At 33.9% G+C, this 24667-nt stretch overlaps 1 protein-coding gene across 1 annotated transcript in view; it reads right to left on the reverse strand.

Moving 5' to 3' along the window:
- The window catches only part of CCDC178 (coiled-coil domain containing 178), a gene marked incomplete at both ends in the record, with an annotated part of 378504 nt that overhangs the window by 311721 nt on the left and 42116 nt on the right, over window positions 1-24667 (reverse strand). The window contains 4 exon segments of the mRNA XM_082667126.1: window positions 3327-3469; window positions 11161-11381; window positions 19504-19704; window positions 21747-21829. Of these exon segments, the coding sequence (XP_082523252.1) occupies window positions 3327-3469; window positions 11161-11381; window positions 19504-19704; window positions 21747-21829 (648 nt within the window).

The raw sequence follows: 24667 nt of genomic DNA on the forward strand, positions 1-24667 counted from the left end.
CATCAACATAATAAAGACCATATATGACAAACCCACAGCAAACATCATTCTCAATGGTGAAAAACTGAAAGCATTTCCTCTAACATCAGGAACAAGACAAGGAAGTCCACTCTCACCAGTATTATTCAACATAGTTCTGGAAGTCCTAGCCACGGCAATCAGAGAAGAAAAGGAAATAAAAGGAATGCACACCAGAAAAGATGAAGTAAAACCATCACTGTTTGCAGATGACACGACACTATATAGAGAGAATACTAAAGATGCCACCAGAAAACTACTAGAGCTAATCAAATTTGGTAAAGTTGCAGGATACAAAATTAATGTACAGAAAGCTCTTGCATTCCTATACACTAATGATGAAAAATCTGAAAGAGAAATTAAGGAAACACTCCCGTTTACCATTACAACAAAAAGAATAAAATACCTAGGAATAAGCCTACCTAGGGAGACAAAAGACCTGTATGCAGAAAACTACAAGACACTGATGAAAGAAATTAAAGACGATACCAAAAGATGGAGAGATATACCATGTTCTTGGCTTGGAAGAATCAACATTGTGAAAATGACTATACTACCCAGAGCAATCTACAGATTCAATGCAATCCCTATCAAGTTATCAATGGCATTTTTACGGAACTAGAACAAAAAATCCTAAAATTTGTATGGAGACACAAAAGACCCCAAATAGCCAAAGAAGTCTTGAGGTAAAAAAAATGGAGCCGGAGGAATCAGACTCCCTGACTTCAGACTATACTACAAAGCTACAGTAATCAAGACAACATGGTACTGGCACAAAAACAGAAATATAGATCAATGGAACAAGATAGAAAGCCCAGAAATAAACCCACGCACCTAAGGTCAACTAATCTATGATAAAGGAGGCAAGGATATACAATGGAGAAAAGACAGTCTCTTCAATAAGTAGTGCTGGGAAAACTGGACAGTGATATGTAAAAGAATGAAATTAGAACACTCCCTAACACCATACACAAAAATAAACACAAAATATATTAGAGACCTAAATGTAAGACTGGACACTATAAAACTCTTAGAGGAAAACATAGGAAGAACACTCTTTGACATAAATCACAGCAAGATCTTTCTTGATCCTCTTCCTAGAGTAATGGAAATAAAAACAAAAATAAACAAATAGGATATAATGAAACTTAAAAGCTTTTGCACAGCAAAGGAAACCATAAACAAGATGAAAAGACAACCCTCAGAATGGGAGAAAATATTTGTAAATGAATCAGCGGACAAAGGATTAATCTCCAATATATATAAACAGCTCATGCCGCTGAGTATTATAAAAACAAACAACCCAATCCAAAAATGGGCAGACCTAAATAGACATTTCTCCAAAGAAGATATACAGACTGCCAACAAACACATGAAAGAATGCTCAACATCACTAATTATTAGAGAAATGCAAATCAAAACTACAATGAGGCATCACCTCACACCAGTTAGAATGGGTATCATCAGAAAATCTATGAACAACAAGTGCTGGAGAGGATGTGGAGAAAAGGGCACCCTCTTGCACTGTTGGTGGGAATGTAAATTGATACAGCCACTATGGAGAACACTATGGAAGTTCCTTAAAAAACTAGAAACAGAATTACCATATGACCCAGCAATCCCACTACCGGGCATATACCCAGAGAACACCATAATTCAAAAAGACACATGCACCCAAATGTTCATTGCAGCTCTATTTACATAGCCAGGTCGCGGAAGCAACCTAAATGCCCACTGACAGATGAATGGATGAAGAAGATGTGGTACATATATACAATGGAATATTTCTCAGCCATAAAAAGGAATGAAATTGGGTCATCTGTAGAGACGTGGATGGATCTAGAGACTGTCATACAGAGTGAAGTAAGTCAGAAAGAGAAAAACAAATATCGTATATTAATGCCTATATGTGCAACCTAGAAAAATGGTACAGATGAACTGGTCTGCAGGGCAGAAATAGAGACACAGATGTAGAGAACGTACGGACACCAAGAGGAGAAAGTGGTGGGGGGAGGGGGTGTGATGAATTGGGAGATTGGGATTAACATGTATACACTGATGTGTATAAAATGAATGACTAATAAGAACCTGCTGTATAAAAAAATAAATGAAACTCAAAAATAAAAAAGAAAAGAATAAAATCTTATCATTTGCAACAATGTGGATGGACTTTGAGGGTATTATGTTAAGTGAAATAAGCCAGACAGAGAAAGAAAAATACTGTATGATATAACTTATATGTGGAATCTAAAAACTAAAACAAACTGATGAATACAGCAAAAATGAAACAGACCTACAGATATAGAGAACAAACTAGTGGTTACCAGTGGGGAGAGGGAAGTGCGGAGGGCACGAAAGCGTTTAGGGGATTAAAAGTAACAACTATTATGTATAAAATAAATAAGCTACAAGGATATACTGTACAACACAGGGAATGTAACCAATATTTTGTAACTACAAATGCAGTATAACCTTTAAAATTGTGAACCACTATGTTGTATAACTATAACTTATATAATATTGTACTTATACTATATCTCAATTAAAAAAATAATATTTAAGCACATGTTGAAATAGACATCAGATGTGAGTAAATATAAATATCTTAATAAGTGCATGTTATCCAGATCATAGGATGAGGTACAAACTTTTGCTCTTCATTTTGCTTATATTTACTTGACTCTAGCTCCATAGTGAGTATGACTTTTTCTGTACTAAACCACTGATCAGTTTGAATAAATAAAAATTTTATATCATACAGAAACATGAAGAATTTAAAACCAACAAGAGGAAGTAGAAGAATATCATAAAATATAAATACATCAGAAATGTAATAAAAAGTCAATAATATGCAAAATATAATTAATCTATATATATTTAAAATATTACATTTTACTAGAAATCAAAAAAATGAGTTTAATTAATTAGATGCTATGCTTATAATTAATACAAGGCTATATAATTTGTTTTTTATAGTATCCCATGCTGGAATCTTTTTTCAAAGAGTTACTTTTTCACATAGTTAGCAGGGATATATACTGTTATAGCATAGCCACAGGCAATTTGGCAACATGTATCAAGAGCTTTAAAATGACACAGAAAAATACTGCTTTAGGAATTTATACACAATTAGTTTACATATGTAAAAGACATTTTAATTTATACATAAACTTGGTAACAAGATAGATGTGGCAATTTAGATTCTTCCCTTTCTCTTTATCTGAATTTCTTATACAGGAATATATATTACATTTTAATTAATATTTTACTTCTAAATGCTATAAGTAACATTTGTGAAAAATACTTACTTGTAGGCTTCTATGGTTATTTCATCATCACGAATATCATTTTCCATGTCTATTTTACTTTGTTTAGCTTTGAATTTGACTTTTTCAAGATTTTCTACAGCTTCTTCATGTTCTCCATGAACCTGTTTGTATAGTTCCATTACCTAGAAATAAAAATATGTGTGCTAATATATGCACTTAACGGCTAATTAAAATAATCAGACAAGAGAAAGATCAGAGAAGGGAGTTAAAGTAGTTGTTTTTTTTTGTTTTGTTTTGTTCTGTTCTTTTGCGGTACGCGGGCTTCGCACCGCTGTGGCCTCTCCCGTGGTGGAGAACAGGCTCCAGATGCGCAGGCTCAGTGGCCATGTCCCACGGGCCCAGCTGCTCCACGGCATGTGGTACCCTCCCGAATCGGGGCACGAACCCGTGTCCCCTGCGTCGGCAGGCGGACTCCCAACCACTGCGCCACCAGGGAAGCCCCTAAAGTAGTTTTGATTTAGATTATAAACGTTCTTTATGTCAATTTTCTTTCCATATTTAGTCTATTGTTTAGCACAGTAGTTTCAGGTTTCTTTTACCCTGAGAGGCATCAATACTAGAGATGTAGAAAAGTTACTGAAGAAAATGACTTTAATATCCCAGTTAACATGACCAAAATAAAATCATTATTTTTTTACCTACAAAAACTATGACTTTTTATTGTTCAAATATTGTAGAAAAATCAGAAAACACAGATGAAAAAAGAAAATTTTATAAATTACCTATAATCTTCTCACTCATGAATAACCATTACTATCTTAATGCAAGGGCCCAAAATATTCCATTTTTATTGTTTTCATTAATTATTAGATATCATAAACATACTCCCTTCTCTCTCCCGGCCTCTCTTCTCTATCAGACTAAAGGGAAAGGGTGGTTGTAGTGGTCATGGTTGGAAGGAACTCCAGTTCAGGATGTCCTGTTGGAAAGTTGGAGGGCGAGGAGTAGAACAAGGTACTAAGGAGGGAGCAGTCCTTTACCCAGGGGCCGAGTGGTGGATCTATATGAGGCAGTAGCCTCCCGAAAACAGCAGTAATTTTCATTAATTTTTATTTCATTGTATTAATTTTATTGTGATAAGAACATTTAACATGATTATCTATCTTTTAACAAAATTTTAAGTGTACAACACAGTAAACTGTAGGCACTATGCTGTACAGCAGATCTCTAGAACTTATTCATCTCACATAACTAAATCTTTATATCCATTGAAAAACAACTCTCCATTTCCCCTCCCCAAGCCCCTACCAACCACCATTCTACTCTGTGCTTCTATGAGCGTGACTATTATAGATACCTCATGTAAGTGGAATCATGCAGTATTTATCTGTGACCTGCTTATTTACTTAGCACAATAATGTTCTCCAGGTTCCTCCATGTTGTCACATATGGAAGGCTTCCTTCTTTTTAAAGGCTGAATTATATTCCATTGTATACATATACCACATACATTTTAGAATTAGCTTGTCAAGGTCCACAAAGAGACCTGTTGAGATTTTGTGACTGTATTTAATTTACAGATCAATTTGGAGCGAATGCTACAAAATTTAGCCTTCTAATACATTAACATATTTATCTATGTAGCACTTTTAAATTTCTCTCAGTAATAGTCATAGTTTTCTGAATAGGGGCTTTGCATATCATTTGTTACATTTATTCCTAGATATGTTTTATTTTATGCTCTAACAGATGCTATTTTAAAATAAATTTTATTTTCAGATTTGTTGCTGGTATATAGTAATGTATGGATTTTAAAATTTTACCTTTGTATGCAACTGTAATTCATCTGTGGACTTGTCTAGATTTTATGTGTACATAATTACATAGTCTGTGCAGCAAAGGAAACCATCAACAAAACAAAAAGACAAACTACCGAATAGAAGATATTTGCAAATCATATAACCAATAAGGGGTTAATAACCAAAATATATAAAGAACTCATACAACTCAACAACAACAAAAAACCAAACAACTCAATTTTAAAATGGGCAAAGGGGATAAACAACAAGGTCCTACTGTATAGCACAGGGAACTATATTCAATATCCTGTGATAAGCCATAATGGAAAAGAATATAAAAAAGAATGTATATGTATGTATAACTTAATCACTTTGCCATACACCAGAAATTAACACAACACTGTAAATCAACTATACTTCAATTTTTAAAAATGGGCAAAGGGGCTGAACAGACCTTTTTTTGGGGGGGGGGGCGTCCTGCCATCCTGTTTCTTTTTTTAAAATTTTTATTGGGGTATAATTAATTTACAATGTTGTGTTAGTTTCAGGTGTACAGCAATAGACTTTTTTCCAAAGAAGACATACAGATGGCCAACAGGCACATACTTGAAAAGGTATTCAACATCACTAATTATTATGGAAATGAAAATAAAAACCACAATGAGATTTTACCACATGCCAATTAGAATGGTTATTATCAAAAAAGGAAGAAATAACAAGTGTTGAGAGGATGTGGAGAAACGGGAACCCTTGTGAACTGTTAGTGGGAATGCAGCCACTATGGAAAACAGTATGCAGATTCCTCAGAAAAATTAAGAATAGAACTAACATATGATCCAGCTATTCTGCTTCTGGGTATTAATCCAAAGAATATGAATACACTAATTTGAAAATATATATGCACCCCAATGTTCACTGCATCACTATTTACAATAGCCAAGATATGGAACAACCTAAGTGCCCATCAAGGGATGAATGGATGAAGAGATAAAGAGATGTGGTATATATATACACACACACACACACACATGTATATATATCTATAAAACGGATACTACTCAACCATAAAAAAAGAAAGAAATCTTGCCATTTGTGACAACATGGACGGTCCTTGAGGGTATTATGCTAAGTGAAATAAGTCAGATGAAGAAAGACAAATATCGTGTGATTTAACTCATATGTGGAACGTAAAAAACAAATAAAAAACTCCAAAATAAGTGAACAAACCAAACCAAACCAAAGAAACATGTAGATACAGAAAACAGAGTAGTGGTTACCAGAAGGGAAGGGGAGGGAGAAGTGGGTAAAGGGGGTCAACTGTATGGTGATGGATGGTTATCGTGTATACAGAAGAAGATATATCATGTTATAAACATATAAATATATAACATTTAAGAGAAGGCACAAGTAAATATCAGGAATGAAAAAGGAAAGCACTACATATTCTATAGACTATAGAAAAGATAAAAGGATACTAAGAAAGTCTTCCAACAAAATTTGAAATTGTGATGAAATGGACATATTCTTAGAAAACTACAACTAACCAAAATGGACACAGGAAGAAACAGAATAACTGAACAATCTTATTGAGGAAATTGAATTTGTAATTAAAAACCTCTCCAAAACAAACAAGAAACAAAACTGGAAAACTTTAGCTAGATGGCTTCAATAGTAAATGCTAATTAATAATGTTAGTCTTTCGCACTCTTCTAGATAATAGGAAAAGAAGAAATACTCCCAAGTTACCTTTAAAAATCTAGCAAACCCTTAAAACCCAAACCTGACAAGGACATTATTAAATAATTATATGACCTTCTTATTCATGAATTTAGATTTAAAACCCTAAACAAATAATTAGCAAATCAAGTCTAGCACCATGTAACATCTTACTTAATAGAAAAAAATTTATTAATTCTTCCCCTTTGAAACTGGGAATGTGACAATGATGCCAAATATTACTCCCTCTAGTCAGCATTGTAGTGGAGATCTCAGCCAGCAAAGGTCCTAGCCTTACTAGAGGCAATATAATACAGCAAAATGTATACAGATTTGGAAGGGGAGGACATAAAACTGTCCCTACGTGCCCATTAATTTCTAGAATAGCACAGATATTAGTAACCTCTACAAGATTTTCCTTTAGGCACAGGAACGTAGGGGTAGAGACTTTGGCAGGGAGCCAGGATTATACCAAGATGATGGGATAAGCAAACAAAGGCTCAGGAAACATAATAGAATTTCTACTATCAAAGGAAGAAAAGCAATAAATAATGTCCTGTGTCCAATTTGTCCCGTAGGTATTGCTGGGGTGGTGGTCTCAGTGTTGGGGGCATTGGTGATGTCATATGAGGCAAATTCATCTCCAAGGAAAGCTCTTGGACGGGCTCAGTGTGGGACTGGTACAACCTTCCCACATGGATACTCTCCTAGGTTGATGTTAATAATATTTTTGTGGCTCCACAGTGTTATGAGACTGAGCTGCTTGTAGAATTTGAAGGTCACGTTGAGCCTTTGAGCTTAGTTTGCAAGTAGCAATGTATTAAGGCTCAAGCACATTGGCTAGAGGTCTTGCATTATTTAAGCTGTTGGGTTGCTTCAGCAGGCCTTTAGCCAGGACCTCAGTCAAGACAGCAGAATAAAACAAAACAAAACAAAGCTATATTACAAACAAAACACTATCTTACACGTCTCCAACCCTCCAGCGATCATGAATTTGCTTTCCATCTTTATGGATTTACCTATTCTGGATATTTCAGCTAAATGAAATCATATAATATGTGATCTTTTGTACCTGGCTTCTTTTAGCATAATGCTTCAAGGTTTACCCATGTTGTGACATACATCAGTACTTCATTTCTTTTTATGGCTGAATAATATTCCATCGTGTGGATGTATTACATTTTGTTTAGTCATTCATCAGTTGAAGGGCACTGGACAGTTTCACCTTTGTCTGTTCTGAACAGCGCTGCTATGAACATTTACGTACAAGGGTTTTGTGTTTTGCTTTTTATTTATTTAGTTATTTATTTTTGTGGTACGCGGGCCCCTCACTGCTGTGGCCTTGCCCGCCGCGGAGCACAGGCTCCGGACGCGCAGGCTCAGCGGCCATGGCTCACAGGCCCAGCCGCTCCGCGGCACGTGGGATCCTCCCGGACCAGGGCACGAACCCACATCCCCTGCATCGGCAGGCGGACTCTCAACCACTGCGCCACCAGGGCAGCCCTTTTTGTTTGTTTTTTAACATCAGTTTTCAATTATTTGGGGGTATATACCTTGGAGTGGATTTGCTAAAGCATATGGTAATTCTGTTTTACTTTCTGAGGAAACACCAAACTGTTTTCCACAGTGGCTCTATCATTTTACATTCCCACCAGCAGAGTACAATGGTTCAAGTTTCTCCACATCCTCACCCAAACTGGTTATCTTACACTTTGTTTTTAACTTTATCCTAATGGGTATGAGTGGTATCTCATTGTGGGTTTGGTTTGCATTTTCCTAATGACTAATGATGTTAAGCATCCATCTTTTCATGTGTTTGCTGCCCATTTCTATGTCTTTTGGAGATATGTCTGCTCAAGTCTTTTGCCCATTTTTAAATGGGTTGTTTGTCTTTTCTGGTTGTTGAATTATAAAAGTTCTTTATATATCCTGCATACTACACCTTTTGTAATATATAATTTGCAACATTTTCTCTCATTCTGTAAGTTGTCTTTTTACTTTTATGGTAGTGTACTGTAATGGACAAAAGGTTTTAATTTTGATGAAGTCCAATTTCTCTATTTTTTCTTATGTTGCTTATGCTTTTAGTGTCATATCTAAAAAAACCATTTCCAAATTCAAGGTGATGAAGATTTACCCCTAAGTTTTCTTTTAAGAGTTTTATAGTTTTAGCTCTTACATGTAGAATTATGATCCATTTTTAATTAACGTGTGTATGTGCTGGGAAGTAGGGGTCTTAACTTTACTCTTTTGAATACATGTGGATATCCAATGTCCCAGCACCATTTGTTGAAGAGACTACTCTTTCCCCACAAATGGTCTTGGCACCCTTGTCAAAAGCAATTAACCATAGATAAATGGGTTTATTTCTGCAATCTCAATTCTACTCTCTACTTTTCTGTATTTATGCAAATGCCACTTTTTTTTTTGCTTCCTACAGCTTTGTACTAAGTTTTAAAATCAGAAAGTGTGAATTCTCTAAGGTGTCCTTCATTTCCAAGACTGTTTTGGCTTTTTGGGATCCCGTGCAATTCCGTATCAATATTAGAACAGGCTTTTCAATTTCTGCAAAAAGATCTTGACACTTTGTCAGATATTGCATTTAATCTGAAGATAGCTTTGGGTACCATTGACATATTAACAATATTAAGTCAAATCCGTGAACACGGATTATCTTTCTATTTATTTAGGTCTAATTTATTTCAGCAAAATATTATAGTTTTTAGTGAAAAAGTCTTGCACTTTATTAAATTTATTCCTACTTTATCATGTTTAATGGTATTAAGTAGAACTGTTTTCTTAATTTCATTTTTGGATTGTTCAAAACTAGTATATGAAAATACAACTGAGTTTTGTGTGTTGAGCTTGCATCCTCCAACTTTACTAAACTTGTTTATTAGCTCTAATAGTTTGTTTTGTGAATTCTTCATGATTTTCTATATGTAAGATCATGTCCTCTGCAAATAGAGATCATTTTACTTCTTCCTTTACAATCTGGATGCCTTTTATTTATTTTCTTGCCTATCTGCTTTATTAAAAGTCCATTGATTTAAATGTTAATCTCATCCAAAAAACTGCTTCACAGAAACATCTATAATAACGTCTGATCAAATACCTGGGCATCCTGGCCCAGCCAAGTTGACTCAAAAAATTAATCATCGCAGTGACTCTGATAAGCTCTATGCAAAGGTTGCTATTTTCTTGATCTGCTAGAATGTGTTTTCATATTTTCCTCCCATTACCAAGCATGGTCTTCCAGCTGCTCAACAACCCTGCTACCCCTGACTCAGAAATGCCTATGTCCACTATCGGGGAAAAACACACTAAAATAATAAAGGGATACCAATTCACACACCTATTGACAAACTTTAAAGTATGACAATAAAAATGTTGACAAAAATGTGAGGTGGATCAGTTAGGACTGGGTTTGGCTATAGCAGAAATAAGTCAAAGAAACAAGATTATAGTTTATTTTTCTCTCCCAGAAATAGATACAAGGTATCTTCTGCCTTTCTATTCAGCCATTCTGGATCTGGGTTCCATTCCCAAGGTTGCTTTGTGCTATAAAATCAAATCAGAGCTGCAGCTGTCATATCTGGGTTGCTGTAAGTTTAGGAGATGGCTAAGGGTGCTACTTCTGAGTGAGTCAGTCCATTTCAAGAAGCTTTCCTAAAAAAACCCCTATATAACTCCTACCTACATCTCGTTAGAAATACCATGAGTAAAGGCAATTTGGGGGATGACTTTTAGCCTGACACATTGCCATCCAACTAAATAAGGGGGCTACTATTAAGAAAAAATGATACTACTAGAATTCTTGTCCACAGTGGAGAAATGGGACGTCTCCAGCACTGCTACTACTTTAGGAATATAAGCTGTCAGAGACACTTTGGAGAGCAATGTGATTTTATCTAATGAAGTTGAAAATGTATATAACCCATGACTCAGTAGATACTCCACTAGATATACAGCCAAGAAAAATTCACATGTACATAGAGAGGAACATGATCATGGCTGCTCATGTCAGTTACATATTTTCATCAACAATGAAATTGATGACATTCTTTCTAAGTTTGATTTATGGATTCAAATAATACCATAATGTGTTAAATCTCCAAAATCGTATTAGTAGACTACTAAATATTATTAATATTCCTAAGTTTAAAAGTATGGGAAAAGTTTAAATGAATATCAATCAACTGTACTGTGTGTCACTTGATAATTCCTTTAGAAAATAAATAGCAGGTCAATTTTCAACGAGAATGAACCCTTGAAAGATATGTTAACTTCTTATAGTTGAAATTTTTATAACTAAGAAACAATCTGTAAAATGCAAATCCATTCATTTATTCCTTTACCTCAATTTTTTTCTGATAATGTTCCTTCAGAGCTACAAGCTCCTGGTCTCGCTTTGCAAGCAGTAGAGGGCGATGTTTAATCACGTTGTCTATGTCTGCTTGAAGCTTTGCATTAGCTTCTTCTAATTTCTCCTTTTCCTCCTCCAAACGTTTTAGTCGATGAGTTTTATCTTCAAGGTGCCATCGTAGTTCTACAATATCTTTCAAATAGGCCTCGTGTTCTAGACATATGATGATAAAATAAAAAAGAAAATCAAATTTTAAAACAAAAGCTCCAGAAGGACATCTTTATTTGATAATAAATATGAAATATTTTAGTTTCAGAAATTACTTATCTGTGAATCTTACTAAATCTAAAATAAGTTACTTTTTTATTTTTATTTTTTGGCCATGCCGTGTGGCATGCAGGATCCTAGTTCCCTGACCAGGAATGGAACCTGTGCCCCCTGCAGTGGAAGCATGGAGTCTTAGTCACTAGACCGCCAGGTAAGTCCCTAAAATAAGTTATTTTAGTATTGCACTAAAAATATATTGCTTTCTTCACTCACCATCAAAGGGATTAAACTATATAAAAATCACCGAAAATTATAAAAATAATTCATATAAAATTAATATACAAAATAAAGTTTATCCACAAAAATAAAGATTATGTTGAAAACAGAATAATCTCACAACAGTAAAATTAAAACAAATTAAAACGGACAGATCTAGTGATAAACCTGAGTTGTGCAAGGCCTATAGGAAGAAAATGACAAAATGCTATCAAACAATAGAAAAGAGAATTTGAATAAATGGATAAAAATTTTCTGTTTTGTATAAAAATATTTGAAGTAATAAATATGGAAATTTCCCTCAAATAAAATAAATATAAATTATAAATTAAATTAAATGTCAATTAACAGACTAGGACAATTTTAGAGAAACTATATAAAATATTTCCTCCTTATGCTGTTAAATTTCTAAGGCTAGCCTAACCTTGAACTCTTGGAATAAAATTACATTGGCTAGCTTGAGGCTCTTTTCATCTTTTTAAAAATAAACTTATTGGTGGGTTTTGCTGCTGTATTCACTGAAGATACTTTGCATATATACTCGTGATTTGGGCTTATAATTTTCCATATTTGTACTGTCCTCGTCTAATTTGCTTTATTATTTATGCTAGCTTCTTATATCAGTTGTAGTTTCTTTTATTTCTGTTCTCTGTGATCTTGTGGAAGTTTGAAATTGCATGTAAAGTTCTATTGCCCTAGTATGTATGTATATATGTACACATTTTGCAGGGAAGGATTTTTAGTTATTAAGTCAAAGGCGTATATGTATATTTTGGTTATCTATTTATTCATCAATCCATTTTTCCTGTGAATTTATCTAGTTCCTCAAAATTTCAATAATATTCTAAGAGATTTGTTCTGAATATCTTCCTTATTATTAATCACTGCTACATTTTTAGATACCATTTTAATTTCTAATTGGATTTATTCATATATTTTCTCTGTGTTCTTGATTAATTTTGCCACTGGTTTTCCTTTTTTTTTTATTATTCTTTTTTTATTTATCAACATGTAGTTCTGCATATCTTTGGAATTATATATATTTCATTATTTAACAATTTTGTAATTGGTTTTCTGTTTTTTTCCTTTGTATTTATTTTACTTTTATTTTTCTAAATTCTGAAGTCATATATTTCAATAACTATGAATCCATCTTCTTTTCTGATATTATAAAAGCTATTTATTTTCCTTTAAATAATAATTTAGCTTTTTTCACTCATGTGAAGATAATTTTAGTAAGATTTAATGATACAGTTCTAAATGTTTTCTAATTTCTTGAATTTGTGCAATATTTGACACCATTCCCTTTTACTTTGTTTATCCTAATTAGACAGTAACATTTGTTGTTTTTTTGGTGTGGTACGCGGGCCTCTCACTGTTGTGGCTTCTCCCGTTGTGGAGCACAGGCTCCGGACACGCAGGCTCAGCGGCCATGGCTCACGGGCCCAGCCACTCCGCGGCATGTGGGATCTTCCCGGACCGGGGCACGAACCCGTGTCCCCTGCATCGGCAGGCGGACTCTCAACCACTGCGCCACCAGGGAAGCCCAACAGTAGCATTTTTGTTTTAAAAAGTCAGTCACCATCTTGTTAAGTATTACCATCATTATCTCCATGCTGATCTTCTATTAGATATTCATCATACTTTCTCATCTTATACTCAATGCTTTTAAATATTTTATTTATATTTTCCTTCTCCTTGTGTACCTGTGATGCATTCCATTCAAATTCTTCCAAGTTCACAGATATTACTTTTCTCTTCCTTAGTCTAACAAACCATTTAACCAACCACTGTGTTATTAATTTTGAATAATATATTTTAATATCTAGGAAGTCTTTTTTATTTCCACTTTTGCTTTCTTTTAAAATTAGTCTCTTAGTCCTTGTTTTTACTTTCAAACTTCTCTTTTTATTTCTTGAAACATAGTAAACATACTCATTTTATAATCTCATGTTCAATATCTGAAAACTTTTTGAGTAAGATTCTGCTGTTTTTACCAGCTCACACTCATTGAATCTGCATCTTTGTGTTTTATGATATTTGATATTGAGTTATTTTTTATCTTGAAACCCTATCTGAGAGAGTTCCCTGATATTTGGATTGAATTTTCAATCTTCCAGAAAAAAATCTGTCTTTGCTCCTGAAGATGCCTAGCTTTACTACCAACCCACAGAACATTTAAATGACATTCTCCACTGTGTATTTTCAGATACACAGACAGCAGGAATTTCAGTCACAAATCCATTTGAATCAGTACATTAAGAATTCTTGGAATACTGTTTGCTTTCCTCTGCTAAGTGAAACAAGCAACTTTCTTTACTATTCAATCTGAGCAATAGGTTTATTCATGATTCACACTTATTTATGCTGGGGATGGAAACCTTTGGATCCTCAGCTTCATGTAATGACTTCTTATTGGACTTGTCATTTGGGTGAGCCTTAGGCTTTCTCCCCAGTCTCCTATACCAAACAGATATATTAAAATGGGAAGCAAAGGATATTAGGGTTTCAGGGATTTCACCTAACACATTTACAGACACTGCACCTAACAAAAGCAGAATACATATTAATTTCAACCACACACAGAATATTCTCCAAGATAGATAAAATGCTAGGCAATTTTTATTCTAAATAATTTTAATGTGATTGAAATGTTTCTAAACACAAAAAATTAAATTAGAAATCGACAAAAAAAATTGGGGAAAAAAATTCGAAAAATCCCCAAATATTTGCAAATTAAATAGCAACTTCTAAATAAATAATAGGTCCAAAAAGAAATCACAAAAGAATTTTAAAAATATTTTTTACCTAATTAAAAATAAACTCACAGCATATGAACATTTATGAAATGCAACTAACACAGTTCTTTTTTTTTGTTTTTGTTTTGTTGTTGTTGTTTTTGCGGTACGCGGGCCTCTCACTGTTGTGGCCTCTCCCATTGCGGAGCACAGGCTCCAGACGCACAGGCTCAGCGGCCATGGCTCACAGGCCTAGCCGCTCCGCGGCATGTGGAATCTTCCCGGACCAGGGCACGAACCCGTGTCCCCTGCATCGGCAGGCGGACTCTCAACCACTGCACCACCAGGGAAGCCTTAACACAGTTCTTAAAAGTAAATTCAGTTCTTAAATACCTATTCTAGAAAAGAAGGTATCAAAAAAATAATCAACGCTTCTACTTCATGAAAAGAGAAATAGTAGGTTAAATTATTCCCGAAGCAAGCATGAGAAAGGGAATCAGAGAAGAAATCAATTATATCAAAGCTGAAAAACAATAGAGAAATCAAGAAAAGAAAAAATTGACTTTTTTAAAAGATCAACAAAATTGATGTAACTTTCGGTAGACTAAGAAAAATACAGAGAGAAAGAACAAATTACCAAAATCAAGAATGAAAGAAATGTTGTCTCTACTGCTATTATAGAAATTAAAATTATAAGAGAATTTTAGGAACAAGATTAGGCCAGCAAATAAGACAACTAAAACGAAATGGACAAATTCCTTAGAAGACACAAATTATCAAAACTGACTCAAGAAGACAGAGAAAAGAGACCCAAAACCATTAAATAAATTGATTTAGCTATTAAAAATATGTTGACAACTTTGGACTTGGATGCCATGAATAGAATACTCATTAACTGGGCCCTGGATAGAAAAAGAATGACTTCAAAGAAATAAAAAAGCCAAACTTGAAACTTATGAAGATTTAGATATCAAACTCAAGCTAAGAAATTAGTATGGTCTAATTTACTAGTCAAGAACCAATAAAACTTCTAGGATCCTAACAGAGGCAAAAAAGCAGTCAAAGGATTACTGACTTCCATAGAAAATATAATACAAACAGAGGAAAATGAGTTCTCTATAAAATATGTAGAAACCACAGAAAAAACAACTCAGTATCAGGGAGAGTCATCAGAAGCAAGCTGTGACAGACCAAACTGTTGCTCACTACCTCCCCTTTGGATTAAAGGTAGTTTCTTGTCACACTCATTTGTGATTCAGACATGGTACTTATTTTGACTAAGCGATGCGAATAACAGTGAGAGTATGCCAGTTTTGAGCTAACATCTTGAGGGGCATCCTATCTTTTTACTCACTATGTTGTACTCTCCTCACTTGCCATGTGAAAACAATGGCCCTCAGAGCTGCTAGCCAGTGAGGATGAGAGAAATATGAAGCTCACCTGAACCCAACACAGTCTTGAGTCAAGCCCATTAGATCTGCAGCCTGAAGAAATCCTCCCTAGCCAACACACAGACCCATGAGTAGAAAAAAAAAAAACATTATTGTTGTAAGCAACTGAGTTCCAAAGTGACTTGTTACAAATAATTGTTGTAGTGATAGCTGATTAATTCACATGACAAAACAATGTCTAAAAAAACCAAAATCAGAATATTTAACATTCTATTAACTACTCGGATCTTCCTCCATAGCAGAGGCACTCTTGTGAGCATTTATATGGGACACAATTATCTTCACATCCCATCCTTTTGAAACGTTAATCCCCAAAACTCTCATAGACTTCCTTCCACCGATCTTACATTCATGTTCTTTCTAAGTCCCTGACCACTATGCAATCCCTTTTGCCACTTCCCATCTATACCTCAGGCCATTTCTTCTTCAAGGTGATTTTGCCTCCACCTTTTCCATACTGAGATTGTAATACAGTAGCTCCCCAAATTATATCAACATACCATTCAAACCTTTCATAAACCAGGGCTGTGATTGTTTTTCTCTCCCATTAGATGGTCATAAGGAAGTACATGGAGCCATAAATGTAAGTTAAGGAAAAGACAGGGAATTTACAGAAGCAGGAACAATGGGAGTACCGGGTGAATCTGAGTCATTAGTTTATTTGTGTCTTCAGATGCTGCTTGGGTATAATATATGTATTCTTATTTTATAAGGAAACATTGCTATGCACATCCAATTTTAAAATTTATAGGTTCATACAGCACCTAATTCATGATGAAAAGCTTATTTCTGGTTATCTTTTTTGGTAGGGAAAAGAAGAGGCACTTACTCTATCATTAGATGCATATCGAGTGCCAAGGGCTGTCATTTGGGAAAGGGGTGCAGTGACCAAGCAGAAAGGAAGTCAGAGGTACAATACCTCAGCCTTACTCTTCTCCATCATCTCCTATGGTCTCTTGCCTCTGATTTCCATTGGCTGAACCCAGAAGGAGGACAGAGTGCAAAAGATATCTTTTATGCAGTCTATTATAAATCAGCCTCATGGGCCACAAAACAAAAGTCACAAGCATGGGTGAGGTAGTTAGGGGGGTGGATGGATCTGGAGAAGGAACTACAAGACATCTAGAAAGAAGTAAATTTCCGTAAAGTTACCCCCCCAAATTATCAAAACCTTTACACACATTGTACTTAATGGTAAGGCTGTCATGGAAATTAGAAGTTTTTCCTGTCACGTATGCTAGAGACTTCGAGAATCTAAACAGACTGTAAAAACAAATAAATTTATAGTTTGTAAACAAATTCAAAATATTTAGAGATTATATCCTAAATATATCAATATAATTGCAGCATATTCCTGAAAGCACATAAACTTTTCACTAATATGTTACAAACAGAAGGCACTTAAGAAACACACAGTGATAATAAAGCTAAATTTCATTGCATACGTTAGCTACTTAAATAAAATAAAGCAGATGAACATACATTTCAGATTTTTAAGTAGATCTTTACTAATATTGAATAAAAGGCAACTCAAACAATAAATTATAAGCAACGGCAAGGGTATACATCATCGTTCAAAATGCATTTATTAGGCTCCTAGAATGTGCAGGCATGTATCTCAATTTTATTTTGGTAAATCCTTAAGTAGAACTCCATATAGACCCCAAACTATAATATCTAAGCACTCTTATAAGGGGTATATGAGATTACATATAACTTGATTGGCAAAAAATTAAAGAAAATCAGCCCTCAACATTGACTTTCATTTTCTTGGGGTGGGGGTTAATTTATGTTTATTTTTATTTTTTTTATAATTTTTTATTTACAACGTTGTGTTAGTTTCAGGTATACAGCAAAGTGAATCAGTTATACATATACATATATCTATTCTTTTTTGGATTCTTTTCCCATATAGGCCATTACAGGGTATTGAGTAGAGTTCCCCGTGCTATACAGTAGGTCCTTATTAGTTATCTGTTTTATATATAGTAGTGTATATGTCAATCCCAATCTTCCAATTTATCCCTCCCCTACCCCCGACTTTTCTACTACTATTGACAAGGAAGAGCCTCTCAAACAATTAGGAAAATGGCAGATGGCTCTCTGTGGATGTGAATATGAATCCACTCAACAATCTACTGGGATCCTGATGACTATTCTGACCCTACTGCAGCCTCAGTTGCCTCTAAAACACCAATATATATGTATGTATGTACACACTTATAAATTATATACCTATGCTATTACATTAGTAGCATATGCACATCACAAATCCTATTCAAAACCCTTATGAATCAGAGCAAACTCACTCCAAGCCCAAATGAATTATTTATTTTTATAAACAGCTGTTGACACCAAATATTTTATAAAATACATTACTTTAAATGTGGGTAGAAAAAGGTCTACTGTTACCTGAGTTTTGCATAATTTTTATATAGTTAGCTCTTTATAAAGAGCTCTTTAGTAAAGGGTGACAGAGAGCATAGACAAAGGTTGAATTAAATTTAGTCCCAGCCTAGGCTCTGGGCCCATTTTCTGCTTCTTGAGCTCTGAGCTCCAGAAGGGAGTGAACAAAGGGAGAGTTTAAGCTGTGAGCTTCATATTACTTTAAAAGGTGGAAGCAGGCATTAAACCTACATTTAATTTCTTTTATTAAAAGACCATAATTGAGGAACCATCTCATCTTTTCTTGCAGCTCCCTGAAATGTGTACACTATACTTGGGAGACTACAGCTTTAGAAGATTTATAACATTATAATAAAGGTATGTATATGGGTAGAGTCTGACATAATTTGAATTAATGGCTATTGTACCGGAATAATAATTAATAGCATCCTTTTTTCTCTCAAAGGTGTCTTGGCTTAAATCATGGGTTATATGGGAACCCTAATATAACCCATTTCTAAAGCATGTGAATCCTGAATTAAAATTGTTACCCTATGATAACATAAAAAGCTTCCAGCCTCAGGTAGGATCAGGTAGTCTGGCATGCTTGATGAACCAGTATTTGGAAATGAAAAATCCAACACCTTTAGACTATTTAATACTTGACCACAAGTCCCTCCATTCTGTAATCTAAAAGACAGTTTCCTTTTTAAACATGTTACCTGCATGACTCTTGGAAACATCCTAAGTTTCTTTGCCTGCTAGAAGTTCCCAGAGCAAATTTACTATTGAATTCTCAAAAGAAGATGCATGTTCCTAAAATATCACTTAGAATTCTCTCATTTTCCGAGATTTAAAGATGTGGCTGATGTCACCAACTGGCAATCACTTTAAATTTCTAAATTTCTAGTGACTGAAATATTGTAGTCATTATGGGAAATATGTACCAAATGTTTGCATGACCCTTGGGTACCACAAGTTCAATGGCATTTCCAACAAACACCAAATGACAGCAGGTCCAGGTTTGCTCAGTGCAGCCCCAATTTATGTCTGTAAACTCAGCATTATTATTAATAGTATCTTTCAAATATGCACTGATTCGCATGCAGAATAATATGGTCACTCTAAACAGAGGTAATTTTTAAATTCAGAGCTTCAATTAATCATCCACGCCTCTCCAACAAAGTAAACGGCAATATGAAAAATTCTTATTATTACCTTTCTGTACAGCTAACGGGATTTCTTGACGTTTCCAGATTGACCAAGAATCAATTTGCATGCTAATCCTTTTCTTTCTTGATTTTTGTTGTTTTAAAGCTTCTTCAGCTTCTGCACGATCAGTTTCTAGACTTTTAATGAGTTGGATGGCCTCTGATAGCAATCTTTCCATTTCCTGCTTTAATTCTGGACACTTTTCATCTTAAAAAAGAAATATGTATTCACATTGGTTAATGAATCAGCCGATAAGCTGGATGGTGGGAACAGGGGTACTAGCTGTGTTGCCATCTTTTTAATATTTATATATTTACTATGAGAACTGTAGAAAAGTGAATTAGCCTTTTAAAGACAGTTTTATTATAATACAATCATAACATTAATTATAACCTTTGAAGACAGATTTTGAAATAAATATTTTATAAAATAATTAGAATAGCTAAGTCTCAAACAATATCTTCATGCACATTTTTTTCTGAGGGAAAAACACACGTTCTATTCACAAGCTGTATTATAGAGCTTTATTTTGAAATTATGCTTGTGTTTCCTCCCATTCTATGAGAAAAGCAAACCATAATGCTTTATCTAATATTTATCAGACAAATACTGAAAATCCTCAGAGGTTCCTAGAAACAAGACACTTTATGTTCTTTACCTTATCAGATAACAACATCCCTAGTTAGCCTTGCCAGAAATTCATCATCATTTCCAAATTGTATTTAGTCAGTTACAATACAAATTAACTCCCTTATGAGAGATATTTGTGATTCTTGGTTCACAGCTCTGGAATGATATGGTTTAATATTAACAAAATGATTAACATGGGTATTCATTCATCTATTTATGCAAGAAATGGGTAGAGAGCCTGTTATGTTCTATGCAGTATGCTCTCTCCCTGGAGGTAGAGCAGTACAAAAGACGGATATGAGTCCCATTCTGGTGAGATTTATACTTGTGAACATTGGCTTTTGCCAAAATGTGACATGACAAGAAGACATAAACAAACACAAAGTGTCAAAAAAGGCAAAGCCTCCAAAGAGCTGGGGCTGGAGGTAAAACAGTGAAACTGGATCAAGAAGAAAGGTGGCTGACAGATCTTTGTTTTATTTTGTTTTGTTTTACTTTTGGACAATAAAGACATTAATTTTCCATTGGAAAATGGAAAGTTTTGTGTATAACTTAAGGTGTCTCCAATTCATTCTATTTAATATCTCTCTGAATTTTTTTGCAGAATACCATCTCAATTAGTTTTACTGTTTCATATGGAGTGAGCAACCACCTGCATTTTTTATTAGCATAAACACTTAATTACCACAAATCTTCCTCATCCTGATGCTGTCTTGTATTTTAGAGTCAAATATACATGTTTATAATAAACATAATTGTAGTTTATTTAACTGTTACTGTGACCATTAATACATTGATATTTTCTCCTAGAATCTGTCATTTGAAAAATTAAGAAGTAATGAATCAGCTTTTCATTTTCATTATAAATGGAAAATAGTAAAAACAGAGTCTCACTATGAATGACAGCAGTAAATGACAAAATATTCATGCTTCTGAAAAGTTCTAAGTTTATTGGTTATCCTTCTCTAAAGGAAGGTGTTCAACAAATTTTTGTGGCAAAGGTAGGAGGAAGTGTTTAATGTCAAGGATATAGTCAAATATGTTGAAGTAATTTTAACACAAATTTTATACCAGTATATAAATTATTATACATTTACATTTGGAAATTTTGACAAGAATATTAGTCTTAATTTATATATATAGAAGAGCTGTGATGTCCAATATGGTAGCCATGAACCACATGTAACTAATTTACATTTAAATGTAACTTAAAGTTAAACTTAAAAATTAAATTTCTCAGTCTCACTAGCCATATTTTAAGTGCTCAACTGCTGTATGTGGCTAGTAGCTACCCTATTGGACAGTGAGACATAGAACACTTCTATTATCACAGAAAGTCCTATGGGACAGCACTGAATTACAGTTACATTCTTGAGAAGTGGGCAGGGATAATTATATACTCAGGACCTAGAGCAGTATATGGTACAGTACAGTAATGAATAAATATCTGTTGAATAAATATTTAATCAAACAATACAGAGACTCTTTCCTCTATTAGTCACTCATAAGGATTACAAAACACTTATACATGATTCTTGTGAAAATGAGAAATGTATAAATGAAAAGCCAATGAGCTTTTAAATATAATTATACTTTTCTAGTATGAGGTACAACTTTACCTCTCAATTCTTCTGGTATGACCTCTTTCACTGGTGTAGCAACACTCAGATCTTTCAGCTCTTTTGTGAAAGAAGTTCTGCTCCTTTATGACGGGAAAGAAGCAATCAATTAATAAAGGAAGGCTGTACTTAAAGTTAGTAAAACAAATTTTAGGTGATGTTTTAACATTGAATTTTAAATATTTGTGGTGAAACTTACTATACATATTAATGGTACTGTGTAAGAGATGAACATAGCAAAATTCTAATAGGAAATGGGTTTTATACTTCATGGTAAATTAAGAGAAATTTAAAATTTGTTTCAAATGATTTGAAATTTTTTGAGGGGATAGTAAACCAATACTGTTTTAATGATAGTCTTTTCTAGAGAGTGTTGCTATCAAAAAAAAAGTTTACTGAAAATAATTTGAGAGTTATTTCTCTAATTTCAGTTTAGCAGTTTCTGAGGAGACAATATAAAATGCAACGAGTAAAACTACTATTTCATATTTTATGTTATTAAGGTTTTAGAAAAATGTCCAAATTAAAATGTATTTTTTCTAAAGAATCTTTCTAGCTAAAGTTCTATATATTCAATAATGAAATATTTCTCATTATCAGTATTCTTCTGGTCCAATTCTTGAATTCTAGACTAGTTTTCACTGTACTGAAGAAGAAGTACGTTTCAGGAAGTTTCATTTTATCCATGTTGTAGCATGTATCAGAACCTCATTACTTTTTATGGTTGAATAATATTCCACTGTACAGATATACCACTCTTCATTTATCTATGAGTCCACTGAAGGATTTCAGGTAGTTTCTACCTTTTGGCTATTGTAAATACTTATGATACAAATATTTGTATACAAGTTTTTTTTTGAACACCTGTTTTAAAATCTTTTGTGTATATACATCAGAGTGAAATTACTGGGTCATATGGTAATTCTAGATTTAACTTTTTGAGGAACCACCAAACTGTTTTTCATAGTGGCTGAACCATTTTACATTCCCACCAGCACAGCACGAGAGTTCCAATGTTCAACAGAAGTGGCAATATATGGGCATCCTTGTCTTATTCCTGATCTTAGGTTGGAACCTTTCTGTCTACACCATTAAGTGTAATGTCAGTCAAGAGTTTCTCATAAATGTCCTTTACCATGTTTTGGAAATTCCCTTCCCATTCTAGTTTTTGAGTGTTTTCATTATGAAAAGGTGTTGGATTTTGCCACATGCTTCCCACATCAATTGAGATGTTCACACGAGTTCCCCCCACCTCCTTTTATTACTGTGATACATTACATTGATTGGTTTTTGTATTCTGAACCACTCTCACATTCCTGGGATAAATCTTACTTGGTCATGATATATAATTCTATTAATATGTTGCTGGATTCATGCTGCTGATATTTTGTTGAGAATTTTTGCATCTATATTCAAAGTGATTGGTCTACATTTCCTTTTCTTGTGATGTCTTTATCTGGCTTTAGTATCAGGGTACTGCTGACCTCATAGAATGGGTTACGAAGTTTTTCCTTCTCTTCTAATTTTTGAAAGAGTTTGAGAAGCATTGCTATTGATTATTCTTTCAACGTTTAGTAGAATTCACCAGTGAAGCCATCTGGTCCTGGGTTTTTCTTTGGTTGGGTGATTTTACTGATTCAATCTCTTTACTCATTACAGACCTGTTCAGATTTTCTACTTCTTCCTGAGTCAGCTTTGATAGTTTGTTTCTAAAGAATGTGTTTATTTCATCTTGGCTATCTAATTTGTTGTTCATAGTATTATCAACTGTTCATTGTATTATCTTATAATCTTTATTCATGCAAGATCCATAGTAATGTCCCCAATTTTTTAATGAATTTTTTAATTCAAGTCTTCTCTTTTTTTGTCAGTCTAAAAGGTCTGTTAATTTGTTTGATCTTCTCAAAGAAACAACTTTTTTCATTTATACTATTTATTGGTTTCTTTTTACTTGTATTTCATTTATCTGTGTTCTAGTCCTTATTATTTCCTTTCTTTTGCTAGTTTTAGCACACTCATTCTTTTCTAGTTCTGTAAGCTATAGAGTTAGGTTATTGGATTTGGAATCTTCTTTTTAATGTAATCATTTATGGCTATCCATTTCCCTCTGGGAACTTCTTTTACTTCATCTCATAAGTTTTGGTACCACGTGTTTTCATTTTCATTCATCTCAACTTATTTTCTAATATCTCCTGTGATTACAAATTGACTCACTGAGTTTAGAGCATGCTGTCTAATTTATACACATATCTGAATTTTCCAGGTTTCCTTCTGTTATTGATTTCTAGTTTCATTGAATTGGGTCAGAGAAGGTACTTTGTATGAATTTAATCTTTTTAAATTTTTGAGATTTTTAAATGTGGCTCAATAATGTTCAGTCTATCCTGAATAATGTTCAATGTGAATGTGAAAAAAATGTGATTTCTACTGTTGCTGCGTGGAGGGTACTATATAAGTCAGTTAGGCCTAGATGGTTTTAGTGCTGTGCAAGTCTAATTCCTTATTGATCTTTTTGGTTCTTTTATCCATTATTGAAAGTGGGGGTACTGAATTCTCAAACTTATTATAGAATTGTCTACTTCTTTCACGTCTGTCAGTTTACTGCATGCTTTTGAGGTTATGTTTTTAGGTATGTATAGGTTTATAATTTTTATGTCTTCTTGATGGTGTTACCCTTTTATCAAGATATCAAGTATTCTTTGTCTCTTGAATATGTTTTGACTTAAAGTCTATTTTGTGTTATATTAGTATAGCCACTCAAGCTCTCTTCTGTTTACCATTTTCCTGGAATATATTTTTCATCCTTTCATTTTCAACCTACTTGTGTCTTTGGACATCAAATGAGTCTCTTATAAACAACATGTAGTTGGAGAATGTATTCTTATCTATTCCACCACTCTCTACCTTTTGATATGAGAGTT

The sequence above is a fragment of the Grampus griseus genome, assembly GCF_964374135.1.
Source record: "Grampus griseus genome assembly, chromosome: 12".
NCBI classification, from domain to species: Eukaryota; Metazoa; Chordata; class Mammalia; order Artiodactyla; family Delphinidae; genus Grampus; species Grampus griseus.